Source organism: Ursus maritimus, unplaced genomic scaffold (assembly GCF_017311325.1).
Source record: "Ursus maritimus isolate PB19 unplaced genomic scaffold, ASM1731132v1 scaffold_30, whole genome shotgun sequence".
In the NCBI taxonomy this organism is placed as follows: domain Eukaryota; kingdom Metazoa; phylum Chordata; class Mammalia; order Carnivora; family Ursidae; genus Ursus; species Ursus maritimus.
Window position 1 is genome coordinate 3,076,985 of NW_024425564.1, and position 18,540 is coordinate 3,095,524.

Below are 18,540 nucleotides of genomic sequence, written 5' to 3' on the forward strand. Positions count from 1 at the left end.
CTTCCTTTCTCAAATAAATTAAAAATCTTTTTTTAAAAAATAAAATACTTAGTACTATCTTCAGAGATACTTAATAGGACATTAAATTCATAAGTTAAAAAACAAGCTTCTCTGAAAAAGGAAAACGAAGATAAAGTTTCTGGAAATTAAGAATATTGTCAAAATTGGAACTCAGAGGAAGGGTTGAAAGGCAAAACGGGCAGTCCCAGAATTCTGAATTGGTGATATAAAAAAGGTAGTCTAGGATCTCTCAGAACGTAGATCAAGAAAACCCAAAGATATGGAAGGTGAAAGAAAGGAGATGGGGATGAAAAATCAAAGATAGACTGATTGAATCTAATCAAACGTGATAGAAGAAAATTTCCTAGAGAAGATAGAAGAACCTTAAGAGTTGAAAAGGCCAGCTGAGAGGGGCCTACAGCAGCAAAGAGTGCTTTTTCACCTAGATACGTTCTGGTGAGATTTCTTAATCCCACAGCTTAAAAGAAAATTTTGAGCTTTTCCATGGAGGAACAAGCTCTATGCAAACAAATGAGAATCAGAATGACATCAGACTTACTCATGACACTAAATACTACATGACAATGCTTTGAGCATTGCAACTATGAGTATTTTGAACCTAGAGTTGCATACTCAGTCAATTCCTTTAAGTAGAAGAACAAGATCAACTTTTTGGAATATGCAGACTCATGCCCTTTTTGGAAAAAAAAAATACTGTAGGATATACTAAAATATCGCAAAAAATAAAGCCAAGAAGTGAAGACTTCAAGGCTTAAGCAACATTAGTGAGCAAAAAAGTAATTTCCATAACATGTCAGTGAAGTTGGATGCATTTATCTTGACAGATCCCTGAAATTTCAGGCAAAACTATAATGTTAAAAGTAATAATAGGTTAACAGTCCAGAACTGGGTCATTTTAACAAAATGCGATGCAGTGGGAAATGGAGAGGGGAGGCAAAATTGTCGAAAATGATTTTCTTGGGGCACCTGGGTGGCTCAGTCGGTTCAGTGTCCAACTCTTGATTTTGGCTCGGGTCATGATCTCAGGGTTGTGTGCTTGAGCCCTGCATCGGGCCCGTGCTTGGCGTGGAGCCTGCTTGAGATTCCCTCACCCCCTCTCCCTCTGCCTCTCCATCACCATCCCCCCTCACTCACACACACACTCTCCTTTTTTCTGTCAATAAATATCAAAAACCAAATGGTACCAAAAATTGGAAATAGAGGAATGAGTTCATGTATGCCCATGTTGAGATCTGATAGAGCTAAGAGGGTTTTTTTGGTTTTGTTTTTCACATGCTTTTGAAGTATTTGTGAATGTCCTGGTAAATTTTGTCCAGTAAGAGAGAGCAAATTCTTGAAACCACTTTATTATACGTTTTCACAAAATAATATAGTGTGGCACTTGGTCTAAAATGGACAGTGTTTATTCTTTCAGATATCTTTTTTTTTTTTTGAAGATTTTATTTATTTATTCGACAGAGATAGAGACAGCCAGCGAGAGAGGGAACACAAGCAGGGGGAGTGGGAGAGGAAGAAGCAGGCTCACAGCAGAGGAGCCTGATGTGGGGCTCGATCCCATAACGCCAGGATCACGCCCTGAGCTGAAGGCAGACGCCCAACCACTGTGCCACCCAGGCGCCCCTATTCTTTCAAATATCTTGAATTTATGTAGTTCCTTCTAAAAAAAGTAGCTTCAAGTCTTCAGGTAGAGTAAAATCTTAGTAGAAAATAGGCCTTTTTGTTATTTAAAAAATCCAGCCAGTGGATTTTAATACTTTAAAATAGTATTAAAGGGGGCGCCTGGGTAGCGCAGTCGTTAAGCGTCTGCCTTCGGCTCAGGGCATGATCCTGGCATTCTGGGATCGAGCCCCACATCGGGCTCCTCTGCTGGGAGCCTGCTTCTTCCTCTCCCTCTCCCCCTGCCTGTGTTCCCTCTCTCGCTGGCTGTCTCTCTCTGTCAAATAAATAAATAAAATCTTTTAAAAACATAAGTAAATAAAATAAAAAATAAAATAGTATTAAAAAACAGAAGCTCCATATCAGTAAAAATTTAAATAGCTCTTGGAATTTATTAAAAATAGTAGTACTGACTACTATTCAAAAAGGAAAATTCCCATAAGTGAGTGAAAATTACTACCATTTTCCTTAATGCCCTGTTTTCAAGTTAATTGTTAAATAAATATTTACTTTCTGGCCTTGAACTGTGTGTTAGGCACTGCGAGGTACAAAAGAAGTGTAAAACATGGCCTTTGCCTCCCTACTTTGAGTTTTATTCATACTGCAGTAGTGCTCTCTGTGGAGCCAGTAAGTGGCTTCTTGAGCCGAAGTTCTAAAACATGTTTAATCTGGTATAATTTACCACTCATTGCAGGAAAATAATCATAGCTAACTTCCACTGAGTTCATCTCTGTGTATCCACACGTAGCACAGTGTCCTCACACAGTAGATACCCTGATATAAGAATGAACGAATGCCGGGTGCTGGGCGAAAAGCTTTCATTCGGGCCCTGATTTAATTCTCTCCACAATTACTAGTTAGCTCATCTTGTTTTCCCTATTTTGTGGATGAAGAAACTGAGCTTCAGATAATTTAGATGACCTTGCCCAAAGCCACAACTGTTAAGTGGCAGAATGGGACTGGAATCCAGGTCTGACTAAAGTGCTTTCCCGGTGTGAAGAGAGGAATGATGCAGATTCGTGTTGGTGGAGAATTTATGGCTGTGCATACGCTTCCTATTTAGACTAAGATCTATCATCTGTCATCCGTTTGCATGAATTCTTCTAGTCAGGTAGCCAGGGTGCATGCCTGCCCTCAGTTAGCGTCTGCCCCTCAGTTCTGTCAGCAGTCATTGGTCATCTCTCTCGGTATAAAGTGGTACAGAGGAGGAAGGAGGCAGTTGGGGGAAATTTGACCACCATGCTTGATGGGAACAGTTTCTCTTCTAATCAGTGATTAATACGGCTCTCCTGATTTTAGAAATCCATCTCTGTTTCCTTGTTTGCCTTTTCAGGGCGTCATTAAGAATCCACTGTCTCTTGGATGTTCTGCTCTATTAGGCAGGCAGAGAGAAACTCATTTGGCATGAATTAGGCAGCAGAAAAAACCCTTGCCATGTGGGAGTAACCTGTCAGAACCTGGTTTTCTCTGGCCAGATGACTGGTCTTGTCTAGTAGTAATGCCATTACAACATTCCCATTCAGATCCCCATGACCCAGTAATTGTTTTGGGAATGAGTGCAAAGCTATCAGACACCAGCTACTATAATTAGAAAAGGGAAAAACAGACACTTAGCAGAGCTAACGTCTTGAGGCTGGAGCGTTTACGGCACTTTTTTTTTTTTTTTTTTTTTTTTTTTTTTTAGGTTATGGAGCCTCCTTCTCAGTTTTGCTTCCTAAAATACAAATTCTAGTTTTTGGGTTCTTGCATTCCAGTTTTTGTTACTGCAGTACACTCTCTTTCCTTTTCCCCCCTATTTTAATCGGAGTACAAATTGCTGTCAGCACATCGAGTTCATGTGCCAGCCACATTCAGAACAGGGTGTTCTGTGCTCTTCAAAACAAAATTGCTCTAGGGCAGTAAGAGAACAATAAGTCAGAGCTCCAGTTTAAGTGATGCTTTGCAGCAGACCCGGCTTACTTGATGTGGTTACACTCGGGTTGCGCAGCAAAGCTCGGGTAATTTCATTTGGTTTGACTTCATGGGGTTTGGAGGACCTCCCCCCTCCAAGTTACATGGACTTTAAGTCAAGAGAAAATGTTGTTCCTTTTTGTGTATTTTTTTTTTCTCTACCAAAAAAGCCCTAAGTAGAAGCATCCTGTATGTACTTTTATTCTCTTTGGGCACGTCATAGATCATTTACTTCCCGTAAATCATGCGGTTGGAATTAGCAACAGACCTCCTGAGCCCTAGAGGCCGAGCTCCCAGTGAGTCATGATGGTTATTATTAAATATTTATTAAGTGAGTATTTGCACTAAAAGATGCAAGGTCAAAAGCAACCACAGGTCTTCCTTAGCCAGAGTTGCCACGGTTTTCTTTGGTATCAATTGTCGAGACAATTAAAAAAAAAAACCCAAAAAACAAAAACCGAGCACTGGCCCTGGAGGAGCCAGGCATGTTCGCGTCTGTCACCATGAAGGGGGCCCTGCTGTGGCGGTCCTTGGCGTTTCTGTGGCTCCAGGGTGGTGTGTGAGTTCTTGTCAGCAGTCTTGTAGTACTTGTCACACCAGTGTTCTGAGTTTAGAAACCAGTTAACAGGGAGATAGCCCTTGCTACGTGCAGATGTAAAGAGTGAGTGGGCTGTATACTCCCTGAGCCTGTGTTACCTTCTCTTACTCTGACATTCCAGATGAAAAGGCTGCGGTTGTATACGTACATGTGAACTGGTGTGTGTGTGTGCATGTATCAGTTTAAGATTTGATGGTACTGTACGTAGTGTTCAGGTCCAACTTAGAAGAGTTAGGTTTACAAAAAAAAAAAAAAAAAAAAAGTCCATACATAAAGTAGTAAGTATGAGAGTTATTGCAGATTTTTAAAAAAATTTTATGTTAGTCACCATACAGTTCATCATTAGGTTTTGATGTAGCGTTCCATGATTCACTGTTTGCGTATAACACCCAGTGCTCCATGCAATACGTGCCCTCCTTAACACCCGTCACCGGCCTATCCCAGTCCCCGACCCCCCTCCCCTCTGAAGCCCTCAGTTTGTTTCCCAGAGTCCACAGTCTCTCATGGTTCATTCCCCGTTCTGATTACCCCCCTTAGTTATTGCAGATTTTTACCTTCCGACCAGGTAGCCGTAAACATTGGTTCTGTCCTTTATTGTGTCTCCTATGCCAGCTGCTTTCAGTATAGTTTGCTTGCCTTCCTTATAATTTGAACCCTTTTTTTGGCTTGCTTGCTTCACTTATCTTTCCCAACACGTTTATTAGTAGCCAGTCTTTTTTTCCCCCCTAATATGATGGGTTGTCCCATGTAAAGAGAACTTCTGGAATTATTTATGTAATTTTAACATCGAGTACATGCATCAAGCTGAAAACTAGCCTAGGAAACTGACACACAGGCAGGAATCCTTTGCAGAGTCTCTGGATTTCCTGTTTTGAAAACACATTCAAACTTGATCAACCAAAAACCACAATGAATGTACTGATAGTTTCCTCCCCCACTAAATGTACTCTCCTTTAGGGAGGAAGATACTTCTAACAATAAACCTCAGACAGAAAAATCTGTCAGCTGAGTTGTGAAGCACCAGGATAATAAGTCTCAGTACTTGAGAATATTCCTCAACTCATGAGCTGAAATTCACTTCACTCAGCAATTTTTTTTTTCATGAAAAATATCATCACATTAGTCTACATCAAATTTCTTGGGCAGATTTTAAAATATGTAAGAGCATAAACTTTTCAGAACTCTCAATTCCTTTAGCAACATCAGCTTTTCTTTATTTTAGTAAAAATATCTTAAGCCATAGACACCCTGCAGAACCTCTCTAGATGTATCTGAAAATAATAAAGCTGAATTTATTTGGAACTATTTTCCAATTCGAAAGAATTTTCAATGTGCTATCAGTTGACTGAGTTTTGTTTTATCTAGAGCATTCCAAAAGTGACTGTACTAGAGAGGATCATCTGCATTTATGACTGTGGGACATAGAGCAAAATTCCACCCTGAGAGCCAGTGTATTTCTTGCCCTTGTTTAGAGAGTCACGCCTCTCTCTAATTTGGCCCGAGTTCCTTGGACTTCATCCTACGTCTTCGACGGAAGCACGTCAGGATGGTCTTAATCCTAGTAAATCAGAAAAGGATAGAGCTTTATTTTTTTTTTAAGATTTTATTTATTTATTTGACAGAGAGAGAGAGATCACAAGTAGGCATAGTGGCAGGGAGAGAGAGAAGCAGACTCCCTGCTGAGCAGAGAGCCCCATGCGGGGCTCAAACCCAGGACCCTGGGATTATGACCTGAGCTGAAGGCAGATGCTTAACCGACTGAGCCACCCAGGTGCCCCAGGATAGAGAGCTTTAAAGCATAAATGCCCATGTGACATTGTGGCTCTTGATGTCTATACCACTGCTGTGTACTTTTCAGCGTTTATCTAATTTTTCAGGCCTGGGCTTAAAGGTACCTGGTCAAATAATTAACTGCAGGAATTGGCTTTGAAGCTGGTTTCTGGCCTGTAAGAACTGTATCACTGGGTCATAGATTCATAGAATTGTAGAGCCTCAGAGGACCTTTGAGATGTAGGTCAAAAGTAGAGTAAGTTGGAATTGAATTTGTGTTGGGAAACTAATAATTGTCTCATGAAACAAGTATAACAGAATGAGTAATTTTTAGTCTCTCTAAAGCATGTTAAAGTTAGAGAAACTGGTGTTAGAAAAGAAGCATTTTAGGAAATGGTTACATTTGAATCTAGGCCATTACATTACAGAAGTTAGAATAAAGAATTTTCTTAGGAAAGACCGATTATTACATTGCTTGGTGACTGCTGTGCCATTGCGTGAGCCATCCGTTTTTCTTACTGAGTCAAAGACCCAAATGGAAGAGAATGAGTATCTTTCATATGAAAAGTAGTTGGAAAGATTCAGAGAGTTGCTTATCCTAGAAAAAAAGTAATGGATCAAGAAAAATATACATATCTGTGTGCATTTTTCCTATTTTGTCTTGAAGAAACAAAAGCTTCTCTAATATGAAACTACCCTAGGAATTAGCTGAGTGAGTTTAAGTGGAATAGGAAATTAGGCCCCAAGAAATTGACCTCTTAACATTTCAGAAGAGATGGTTAAATAATTTGATTTGTGAAGTTATAGTAGACTAATGATTCCTTCACATTTTACAGTTATCACTCCACTAAGGGGTATAGCTGTTATATAGTTATTGATGATGCTGACTTTGGGTTTTCTGTTTTTACTCAAATATATTTGTGGATGAGATTAACACTCTTAAGAAAAAAGAGCTGCTTTTTTCAGTTAACCTTTGTTTATCGTGGGGAAATAGTCATTTAGTTGTTTTTTTTCCAAGCATCTGAAGTCAAAGTGTAGTTATAAATGTCTAAGTCATTATAAATTTGATATTAAATTCATGGGCACCTTGATAATTATCTATTAAATATTCTAGCATTTCTTGATCCTGTGTTACAGGTGAGGAAATTTCTGTCATATAGTAGGTATAAATTAAACCTGTGTTTCTGCTTTGTTTTATTATCCACTAAGCTATCTTTTTTTTTTTTTTTAAGATTTATCTATTTATTTTAGAGAGAGTGTGAGTGGGAGGCACAGGGAGAGGGCGAGAGGGAATCCTCAAGCAGACTCTCCACTGAGCAGGGAGCCTGACATGGGGCTCTGTCCCAGGACCCTGAGATCACGACTTGAGCTGAAATCAAGAGTTGGCCACATAACCAGCTGAGCCACCCAATTGCCCCTCAAGCTATCTTATTGATACAGTTGTTGGTAATCACAAGTTTAAACTTAGAAATAGGATTGCTCTTAAATTTTCAGACTGGGTAGACGAAGTGTCAATAGGCCATACCCCTTGTGTGTCTAGATGAAATGAGAAAGGGGAAATAATCATTTATCATTTCCCTAAATTAGCCAGTCCTACAGAGCAGCTTTGATTGACCTGTCTCCTTTCCCTCAGTCCACCTGGAAGGCCGCTATGATGGAAGGATGTTTGATTGCAGAGATGTGGTATTCATTGTTGGGGAAGGAGAAGACCATGACATTCCAATTGGAATTGACAAAGCCCTGGAGAAAATGCAACGGGAAGAACAATGTATTTTATATCTTGGACCACGGTAAGCAGCATACCAGTTCAGTACACAGTGAAGTTATCTAAAGGACAGGGGTGTGTGTGTGTGTGTGTGTGTGTGTGTGTGTGTGTGTGATATAAAAAGGTGGTCTACTTTCATTTTTTTTTTTTTAAGATTTTATTTATTTATTTGACAGAGATAGACAGCCAGCAAGAGAGGGAACACAAGCAGGGGGAGTGGGAGAGGAAGAAGCAGGCTCATAGCGGAGGAGCCTGATGTGGGGCTCGATCCCAGAACGCCGGGATCACGCCCTGAGCCGAAGGCAGATGCTTAACGACTGAACCACCCAGGCGCCCCTACTTTCATTATTTTGCATGTAGCTCTTCAGTTTTCCCCACACCATTTACTAAAGAGACCATCTTTTCCCCATTATATAGTCCTGCCTCCTCTGGCGTAGATTAATTGACCAAGTAAGTGTGGATTTATTTCTGGGCTCTCTATCTTGTTCCATTGATCTATGTGTCTATTTTGTGCCAGTATCACAGTGTTTGGATTACTGCAGTTTTGTAGTGTATCTTGAAGTCTGGGAGTGTGATACCCCTCTTCACCTTTGTTCTTCTTAAGATTGCTTTGGCTATGTAGGGTCTTGTGTGGTTCCTTATAAATTTTAGGATTATTTGTTCTAGTTCTGTGAAAAATTCTATTGGTATCTTGATAGAGATTGCATTGAATCTGTAGATCGTTTTCGCTGGTATGGATATTTTAACAATACGAATACTTCCAATTCATAGTCATGGTATATCTTTCCATTTGTGTCCTCTTCAATTTCTTTCATTAGTGTTTTATATTTGTGACAACATGGACGGAGCTAGAGGGCATTGTGCTAAGTGAGAGAAGTCAGACTGAGAAAAATACCATATGATTTCACTTATATGTGGAATCTAAAAAAACACAAATGAACAAACAAAACAGAAACAATCATATATACAGAGAACAAACGTGATTGCAGAGGGTTTGGGGGGGTTAGGTGAAATAAGCAAAGGGGGAATTAAGAGGTACAAACTTATGGTTATAAGATAAGTCACAGGGATGAAAGGTATAGCATAGGAAATACAGTAAATAATATTGTGCTAATATTTTATGCTAATGGATGGTGACTGTATTTGTCATGGTGAGCATAGTGTAATATAGAATCATCAAATCACTGTGCTGTACCCCTGAAACTGATGTAACATTGTACTCAACAATAATTAAAAAAAAAAAACACAGGTATACACTTGCTTTTTCGATCAATATTTTGGTGTTTTCAATGAAATTAATGGTAACAGTGGAAACAATTAAACCAGGCTACAGTTAGTCATGGAGTGAACTAATGGGCCATGTAATATCACAAAGATCTGCGAGCCTGTTTACTTGATTGTTGGGTGTCAAGGATAGGACTAACAGGCGAGTTTTGCTCTTTATTTGTTTTGCCTGCCATATTGTCAAGACAGGATGCTACTGGCTCGTCTCACATGATTCTCCTGCCCCCCTCTTTCCTTTTCTCTAAATTAGGTGGGAGGCAGTAAAACATGTGAGGGTTGGAAGCAGAAGAAGCATTTGGATGATTTATTACCACTTGAATTTATGCCACCTGTTCTTATACAGAGTCCCTGGGGGGAAAAAAAGTGTTCTTCCTGGATCTAAAGGCAGCGGAGATGACTCATTTTTGCCTAAATTCTTCCCATCATAAGGATATCCATTAGCACTTCCCAGCTTAGAACTATCAGACACTAACAGTCTCTCTTGTGAAAACATGTTTGGCATTATTTTTGGACCTAAAATTATACCATGAATCTAACCCTTCTATCTTGAGAAATGGACCCTTGAGAGAAAGCAGGGTGTTTTGATTCTGTTTGCATGAAAGTGCATCTGCTTATCTGGAGGCTCCTCCCTCTCTGGCTCCTTGGATTTCAGTCCAGGATTCTGAGTTCTTGCGAATGCGGACGGCCTGCACTTACGGATAGGTGCAGCTGGACTTTTGTACACTTGATGGCCTTTGTGGAGCCTCAGGAGTAACTCAGTGGCGTATTCACCTTTGCCCTCATACCTGAGCCCTAATTCTGTTTCCCAGGTGAGGTTTGGCCAGGCCTGCCGATGCTCTACACCTGGACCCCTTTTAGAGCCTTCGTGGAGGCACCTTTTATTTCACACCTTCTTTTTCTCTGCCATCCTTTTCCCACTACTATATTCCTGTTTTAGTGTGTTTTATTTACATTTACCCTATCATTGTAGTTCACCTTCAGGTAAACTTATTTCTCTCCTTCTAGAAGGAACTGTTTTTTACTCAAGTAGAGCATAAAGAAAGCTGTCTCCTCCATATCCAGGTAGTATCTAATTATTTTTAATCTAGCTTTCTAAAATTGTAGTTCTAGACTCATATGAAGAGAGTGGTGTTTATGTCCACTGCATGCTTTCAGATTTCAGCTCCTCGAGGATGGATAATTCTGCATACATGCAAGCATAGATTGTATGAATCAGTTTATTACATTTTGAGCTAGCTAACAAGACAGCTTGGGGGGCAGCTGGCTCAAGTTTAATGGCAAAGAGATACAGAAATCATCCTTACATTTATTCATGCAAATAGTTCCTTGCACATTTAAATCGTTTGTTGTGTCATTAATGGTTAACCCCCCCCACTATTACCTTATCAGCTGTGTCCACTTGTACAAGTCACTTAACTCTCCTCAGCCTCAGTTTCCCCTTCAGTAAAATGGGGATAACAGGATCTGCATAAAGTTGTGGAGGTCTGAGTGAGGTAATGCACGCAAAGAACTTTGCAGAGTACCTGACACATATAAACTCTCTGTATATTAGCTGTTATTGCTACTGTGGTGACTATTTTTCTATTCCATTTTACCCTTAGACCACAAGAAAAAGGAAATCCAGTTTTAACATCGGGTAGATTTTTCAAATCTTTTCAGTTATAAAAGTAATAGTTTTCAAAAATTTCTAGGTATAAAAGTTTTTTCGGGGGCGCCTGGGTAGCGCAGTCGTTAATCATCTGCCTTCGGCTCAGGGCGTGATCCCGGCGTTATGGGATCGAGCCCCACATCAGGCTCCTCCGCTGGGAGCCTGCTTCTTCCTCTCCCACTCCCCCTGCTTGTGTTCCCTCTCTCGCTGGCTGTCTCTCTGTCACATAAATAAATAAAATCTTTAAAAAAAAAAGTTTTTTCATACGTTTCATGGAAATAATTCAGCACAGTTAGAAAAAGATACTGGTTAGTGTGTCGAGGAGCTCTGTGAAGTGTGTACTCTGCATGTGAGGCTGTCCGCGCAGGCCGACCATTCCGTCACCAGGTGCGTGTGAGTGCTCACAGTGGGCTTGCTTGTCTTGCTCACATCCCCACACACCACAGAACAGTGCAGATGAGCGTCGCCGTAGGTTTGGCTGCCGCAAATTCACGCTCTGAAGTTCCCTCGCGTCATCTGCATTTCATTCTCTAGAAGATCTTCAGAGCGCACCTCTGCGACTCTGATAGACTCCTTGGTAGGATGTTTTCATAATAAATTCATAAAACACTTCCACAGAACCAATTTTCTTCTCAACAGAACAGTATCTTTTATATTGTGTTTAATACTGTTTAATACTTTCATATTGTGCTCATTTTAGGTAAGATATGGCTAGTTATAATTTTTTTCCTCCCTTTCCTTATGTTTCTATCCTGCACCAGCCCCAGACAAAAACACAGGCTGCCAAGAGCCAGAATGTTTAATTATGAGGCAGTGCAGGTTAAAAAATAAACAGTTTTCTGGGGACCCAGAGAGTCTGAATTTAAATCCTGGCTCTGCTGCTGCCTCTTTGTGTGACTCTCCGGAAGCAGTTCTCTCTGAGCCTCAGTTTCTTCATCTGTAAAAATGAAGCAGTTGGTAAGCATTTGTGGTACAATACTTCTTGTATGCACATAAAGCCTTAATGGTCATTAATAGTCACATTTTATATCTCTGCTGTCTGCAGGCAACTGTTAATTCAAGAATATTAATACCAGATTTCTTCTGTTCTTTCAGTCAGATGAATTTGTGTGCCCTGGGTCCTTCCTTGCCCAGGCCGATCTAGCACAAGTCTGACAACTTTCTGTATAACTTGGAAGTCAGGCTAGATGCTCGCAAAGCAGCTTGGTGTGGGCTTACGCCTCCCCAGGATGGTGTGCTCCACAGAAATCTTCACAGAGTCTCTTCACACCCCCCCCACGTCCCCCACCCCTAGCCTTGGGACTTTGATTCACAAGTTCCTCTAAGGCGGCTTGTCTTATCCTCAGCAGTGTTGACATTTGGGGCCAGATATTTCTTGATTGTGGGGGCTGTTCTATGCGTTGTAGGGTGTCCTACCCACTAAATGCTGGTAGCACCCCAGTAGTTGAGGCAAGCCCCAAATCTCTAGACATTACCAAATGTCCCTGTTGGGGGCTGGATTAAAATCACCCCTGTCGAGAGTCACTGGCCTAAGGCAAGTGTCAGGCCGTCTATTGGGTTTGTACCTGTTTAGCGCAAGGCTCCAAATACCACATGCTGTCAGTAAACATCAGCAAGGACTCACCTGCCTATCTAGTTCCCAACAGTTAAGGAATGTTCCGTTATTTACCAGACGGTAGAAACCCAATAGGAGATATATAGGTCTAAGAGCTCAAAGTAGAAAACTAGTCATGACTGCCTAAAATCGGCCACTGGTAATTATGTCCTCTTTGATTTCTTTGCTGAAGATACCCTTTGCCCTGCTATTAAAACTGCCACACCCCATTCCTACCAACTGTCTTTGTATTTCTGTGCCTCTCTCTGGCTCGAGCTTTCCTTTTCTTGTGTAGTAGAGGAGGTAAGCATTTTCTTCCTGAAAAACTCAGGGAAGGGGTAAAGAAAGTGATGTAAGCAGCAGGATAGGAGTGTTGCCTCTTCTAGTCGTTTTGCCCCGGAGAAAATGGGAGGTATTAGCATCTACCTGGTTTTGGCATCCTTCAACCCATAGCCTGAAACTTTGGGTTTACTAAGTTATCTTGCAGTACCATTCCATATATTCAAGAGTAGTTTGGCCTTGAAACAGATGGGAACAGAATATAGTCCAGTGAACCACTTTCATAAGATGCTGGGCATTGTACTGGACGCTGGGAAACCACTGGACCAGACCGACAAACCACCACCAGAACTTCCATTCTAGGAGACATGTGCTTCTTGAATGCTCTGGTTTGTTTAAAGACCTGCAGTGATCTGAAAGAAAATAAAAACAGAAAAACAATTTATATACCCTCAGTCGTTTTCTTCAGGAAGTTTTGGCTAACAGGTCTACACCTGTTTACAGTGTGGTAGCCACAGAGCTCAAAGCATTTCTCTCCATGAGGTGTTAGAGCTTGCTAGGGCTGTTCTGTTTGACTGTGTATTCTATCATTTGTGTGTTCCGTGTGCTTCTTAAATGTCTTGCTTTCAAATGCCAGGAGGATGAATTTCCTTCCTGCTGTGTCAGCCTTCCCCCCCAATTTATCTGACTGGAAGTGGTACTACTGGAAGGAGACCACACTTTAAAGTTAAAAGCGTATTAAAACATAGCCGCCAATAAACAGCACTGTAGCAATCACAGTGCCTGTTGTCTCTGTCCTGCGGATAAAGCTTCAGCGAAAAGTCCTGATAACCAAACAATGGCTATTTTATAAAAAGAACTAGATACTACATCAAGCAGAGAAAAAGACAGTGACATTTAAAATCACATCAAGCAGCGGCGCCTTGGTGGCACAGCAGTTAAGCGTCTGCCTTCGGCTCAGGGCGTGATCCCAGCGTTATGGGATCGAGCCCCACATCAGGCTCCTCCGCTGGGAGCCTGCTTCTTCCTCTCCCACTCCCCCTGCTTGTGTTCCCTCTCTCGCTGTCTCTATCTCTGTCGAATAAATAAATGAAATCTTTAAAAAATAAAAAATAAAAAAAATCACATCAAGCAAACTTTCTCAAGGAGTACAGGTGTTAATGTTACATGTGATGGTGAAGGAGAAAAGAAAACTAAATCTCGCCGGGTTTCTTCAGACGCCGCAGCAGTGCTACGTGGCACTGTATCTTCTGATCCACAGCCGGTGTGTCTTCAGGGTCCCGATGTGTGGAGTGTGCAGATGGGAGCTCTGTGCTGACGTGCTGCCTCAGATATCAAAGGAAGTGCCTGGAAATAAATCCGTTCTTTTAAAGGTTTGTTTTCTTACTCTCCATTTCAGATACGGTTTTGGAGAGGCAGGGAAGCCTAAATTTGGCATTGATCCTAATGCTGAGCTTATATATGAAGTGACACTTAAGAGCTTCGAAAAGGTGAGAAAATACCAGCTTCTCTGAAATCATGGCAGATTTCTTCTCTGTCCACTCCCTATAAATGACATCTTATATTATTATCAGGTGGTGTGGATAGATGGCATTTATTCGTATGTTGTGCTTTTCATGACGAGGTGGTCTCTCGTCTTTGACGCTGCTCCCAGAGTAGGGGGGACTGATACCGCACAGCTGATATACAGCTAAGGAGCTCAGTGTTCTTATTTTGTTCCTACGTGTCAGCCTTTTTTTTTTTTTTTTTTTTTTTACTTTTTTGGGTAGACTCCAAGACTTGTTCCCTTATTTGTTCCTAGACTTGTTCTTTCTGTACTTTTTTTCCTGGGTTAAAGACAAAAAGGTTCACGTTCTGCCAAGCAGCTCCTTAGGGGAGTGGGGCGCAGTTTTCCGATGCCGAATGGATCGTTACCCTTCTCGAAGTCATGGAGAGGAAGTTATTATCCAAAATGCAAGGCTTTGTGGGCCACCAGGCTCCGTGACAAGAGACCCAAGAGACAAACCTGCTGACCCTCTGACCTTTTCTTTTCCTACCCATCCAAGCCTAAAAAAGAGAGAGTTTGTCAGTTGCCTTGGATTCCAGAAGCAGCATCCCTCCTGGAGCATGTTTCTGTCTCAGGCCTACCTCTGGAGGCTCCCAGCAGCAGCTTCACCAGACACACACAGAGCGGATGTCTGTGCTAGGCATGTCATCGCCTCCAGCAAAGGCCCCTCTGCAGCATCAAGGCCCCACTCTCCCCAGAGAGCTTCAAGAACTGCATTCTGTATGCCCTTTCTTATTCCCGCATCACTGCCTCCATGTGCTGTACATTAGGCTGTGAACTGGAAATGTGACTGTTTATATTTTATTAGACTTAGTAAGGAAATCATTGTCCTGTGGGGCTGTAACTTTGGGCCAAGAAAGTCAGGGGAAGACTGCTTTGGGATTCTCCCCCCAACAGTGACGTTCCTGATCATACCCCTCGCATCCCATGTTCCCCCAGACAAACATATGCTCTTGTCATGACCATCATGCATTGTCCCGTGACCTCTCCCGAAAGCCTGCCAGCTCAGCTCTGATCCTCCAAAGCCGCCTTCATAGCACAGTGGTTTTTATTATTAGAGAGAGAGAGAAAATAATCTTTAGCATGTGGTTATTTAGACCTTTGGCTTTCCTGTTTCTCTTTGAACCAAGTAAACCCACAGCCCGTTCCCCTCCACAGCGCAGCGGACATTGCTTATGGAGGCTTGTGTGCGGTAACGAGCCCGTGTGCGCTCCTTGCTCCGAGAGCGTGTTCCAGGAAGCACTGCTCTGTATATTTGAAACCATGTGAAAGTGCGATGTTGTTGGAAGCAATATGATTGAATCCTCTGCCTTGTAGTATTAAGAATATATTTGTACTCCATAAAGACTGAACTCCGTATAAAAAATGCAGAGGGCCCCTGTTACTAGATTTTTAAATAATAGAGCTAAATTGTTAGAAGCCACATAGGGTTGCCAGAAAGACTGGTAACTCTCATTATTCACTTGGTGGGGCGGGTGGCAGCAGGAATACATCACTAATTGTTTTTTGAATAGAGAAAATTTTACAGTTAACCACTGAAGTTTCGTAATTCCTGTGGAGTAAGTAACACTGACACAGCCACTGTCATTTTCCCTAAAGGATCCCAGATTGTTCTGTTGACTCTTGATGCTCCCTTTAAATCCAGCTATTCATACTGAAAGTGCAGTCGTGTCTGGATTCCGGTCTCTAATGGTGGAGAGTAAGAACACACACGATACAGAATAGCAAATGGTCGTGAGATCCTTTGAAATATTTCGGCATCAGCTCTACCCTCCCAATTATGTTTTACTTGAAATCCCCCAGATCTCCACTGGCAAGTTGACACAGTTTGGAAGCCTTAGTTGTTTCAGTGGAGAGACAACAACGTGACCTGGCATTTAAAAAATTCTGTGTGAATAGATAGCTGTGACTTGACTACAGTAGCGCTCCCATTTTAGAGTTTGAAACACTGAGGCTTGAGAGAAACAACTTGCTGAAACTGTAATGGCAGTTTACTGGTGAAGTTTGCGGGAGGGCGATGAGGGACACCGGGTTTTGTTGTGTGTCCTCCCCTCATAACTCCAAAGTTGCGCTCTTTGACAGCACGCAGCAGCTTGGGTCCCTTACTGTGTTTTTTGCCTCTCTTCCTTCTTGGGTAGCACGGGTCAAACTGCAGCGTGGTCATCGTGGAAGGTGAGTTCTAGCCTCGCAGTGAATGGGCATAGCACACAGTTTCAAAAGCCCGTGTGTTTTGAAGCGTGGGTATCCTAGTAGCAGCGGCCGTGTGTTCTTAACAGGCATCAGCGGATGCGTTTTCCCTCTGTGTTCATCTAACCGTTGTTACAAATTTACACAACAGGCCAAAGAATCCTGGGAGATGGACACCAAAGAAAAATTGGAGCAGGCTGCCATTGTCAAAGAGAAGGGAACGGTGTACTTCAAGGTGTGTGAGTCCTTGTACAGTCTCTTCCATTTCAAAGAATTTGTTCAAGTTGTCAGTGACTTGTGCTCATATTCCCTACTCTGAATTATATCAGCACCCTTTTGGGGAAGAGTAAGTCTGAATTTTTACAAGTCTGCCATTTCCAGTGTTCGAAATGGTGAGAAAGAATGGATTAATGTGACAAAAAGAAGACAGATGCCTCTTTTACACACTCTAGTTTGTAACCCTCCCTAAAGGCAGGCCAGGTCTGGCTGCTCCCCCCCCCCCCCCCCAACCACTGTATCACCCAAGACCTAAGGCATCTTGCTTGGTGCGTAGTTGGCACTCAGCAGGTGTTTGTGGAATGAAACAAAGACTCAGGATAATTGTTAGCAAGTGAGAATTTGTGGAGGTAAGTTTTTGTCATTTTTCTTCCCGCTGTCTCGGTCATGCACATGACAAAAGGAAAGAGAACATGCACAGATTCCAGAAGAAACCAACAGGAGGAGAATATTCATTTCCTCTAGTGGCCAAAATGATCCCAGCCACACTTGGTTTTGTGACGACTCTTGAGAAACTCCTGAATGATATTCATTATCAATTGCTTCTCGGAAGCCCTTTTTTGGTATATCTAGGACTGTATCACTTCCTCACTTAGATCTTAAACCCCCAGATACAAGAGAAGAAGGAACAGCACTTTATTCAGTTCTAATCAGAATGCTCTGCCCATTGCGTCCCCGTCCGCAACCAAGTACCTTCTCCGTGTCCAGCAGGAAGGGCTTAGAGATGAAGAGAGCCAAAGAATGGAGTTTTGTCAAGGTTTCTTTTCTTTTTTTCTTCTTGCCACTGCCGTTCATGAACAAAATTGGATGATGTTTTCAGCGGTCTAAAGCAGTGATGCATAAATGTCCTTCAGCAAGTCTTTATGGAATGTCTGCTGAGACTTGCTGTTGCACTGACAACCTTGTCTGGAGGGAGGGGGGGCAGTGTTAGCCCCCATGAGACAGCTAGCAAATTATGTAAGACTGTATAATCAAGACAGAATTCACACAGCCAGGGGGCAACATGTGTGGTTGTTGTTTTTCAGACTGTGAGAACAGACCCATTATTGGGTCATGATACCAATTTAGTGGAAGTGTATTGCATTATGTAGTTAAGATAAATTTTGTTTCATAAAATTTGTTCAGTTGTGTGTAAGTGGGTACTGAATCATAATTGAAAACATTTTTTTGCTATGGGTTATAGCTAAACACATTTGAAATCTGTTGGTATAGATAATATATAATCATTTATATTTATTTATAGCTAATGTGTATGGATCACCAGAAAGCTTTGGGGAATGGTGGAATGAGCTCCAAATTGGGAAAACCGGGCTTTATGGCTCCAAATGGTTTAAAACTATTAAACGTCCAAAGAGGTTACTTTTGTGTGTGAAGGTGATGGAGTTAGGGGCGCCTGGGTGTCTCAGTCGATTGGGTGTCCAACTTTTGATTTCAGCTCAGGTCGATCTCAGGGTCATGGGCTCGAGCTCCTCATTGGGCTCCACATTCACCAGGGAGTCTGCTTATCCCTCTCCTTCCACTCGTCTCCCTGCTTGCTTTCTCTCTCTCTCTCTCAAATAAATAAAATCTTAAAAAAGTGATGATGGGATGCCTGGGTGGCTCATTCAGTGAAGAGGCTGCCTTCAGCTCAGGTCATGATCCCAGGGTCCTGAGATGGAGCCCCACATCGGGCTCCTTGCTCAGTGGGGAGCCTACTTCTCCCTCTGACTGCCACTCCCCCTACTTGTGCTCTCTGACAAATAAATAAAACCTCAAAAAAAAGTGATGGAGTTAGATTAGATGATCCCCAAGTTTCTTTCCAGCCCTAAAGTTCTGTGAGTTTCAAAACTCTTGAAAGCAAGTTTGGATTTTTTTAATTCTAATTGAAATATATTGGATACTTCGGAGCTATTCAAGTAAGATTCCACATGCGTTATTTGTAGACTCAAAATACACAAGATGCTAGAATAAAATATTTTTTGTAAAA

The 18,540-nt window shown here is 41.8% G+C and overlaps 1 protein-coding gene across 8 annotated transcripts in view; it reads left to right on the forward strand.

The window, feature by feature from the left end:
* The window catches only part of FKBP5 (FKBP prolyl isomerase 5), a 112,971-nt gene that overhangs the window by 83,223 nt on the left and 11,208 nt on the right, over nt 1–18,540 (forward strand). For all 8 annotated transcript variants that reach the window (XM_040644706.1, XM_040644703.1, XM_040644702.1 and 5 more), the window contains 3 exons: nt 7,629–7,785; nt 13,965–14,055; nt 16,450–16,533. In XM_040644706.1, the coding sequence (XP_040500640.1) occupies nt 7,629–7,785; nt 13,965–14,055; nt 16,450–16,533 (332 nt within the window). The remainder of the gene's footprint in view (nt 1–7,628; nt 7,786–13,964; nt 14,056–16,449; nt 16,534–18,540) is intronic.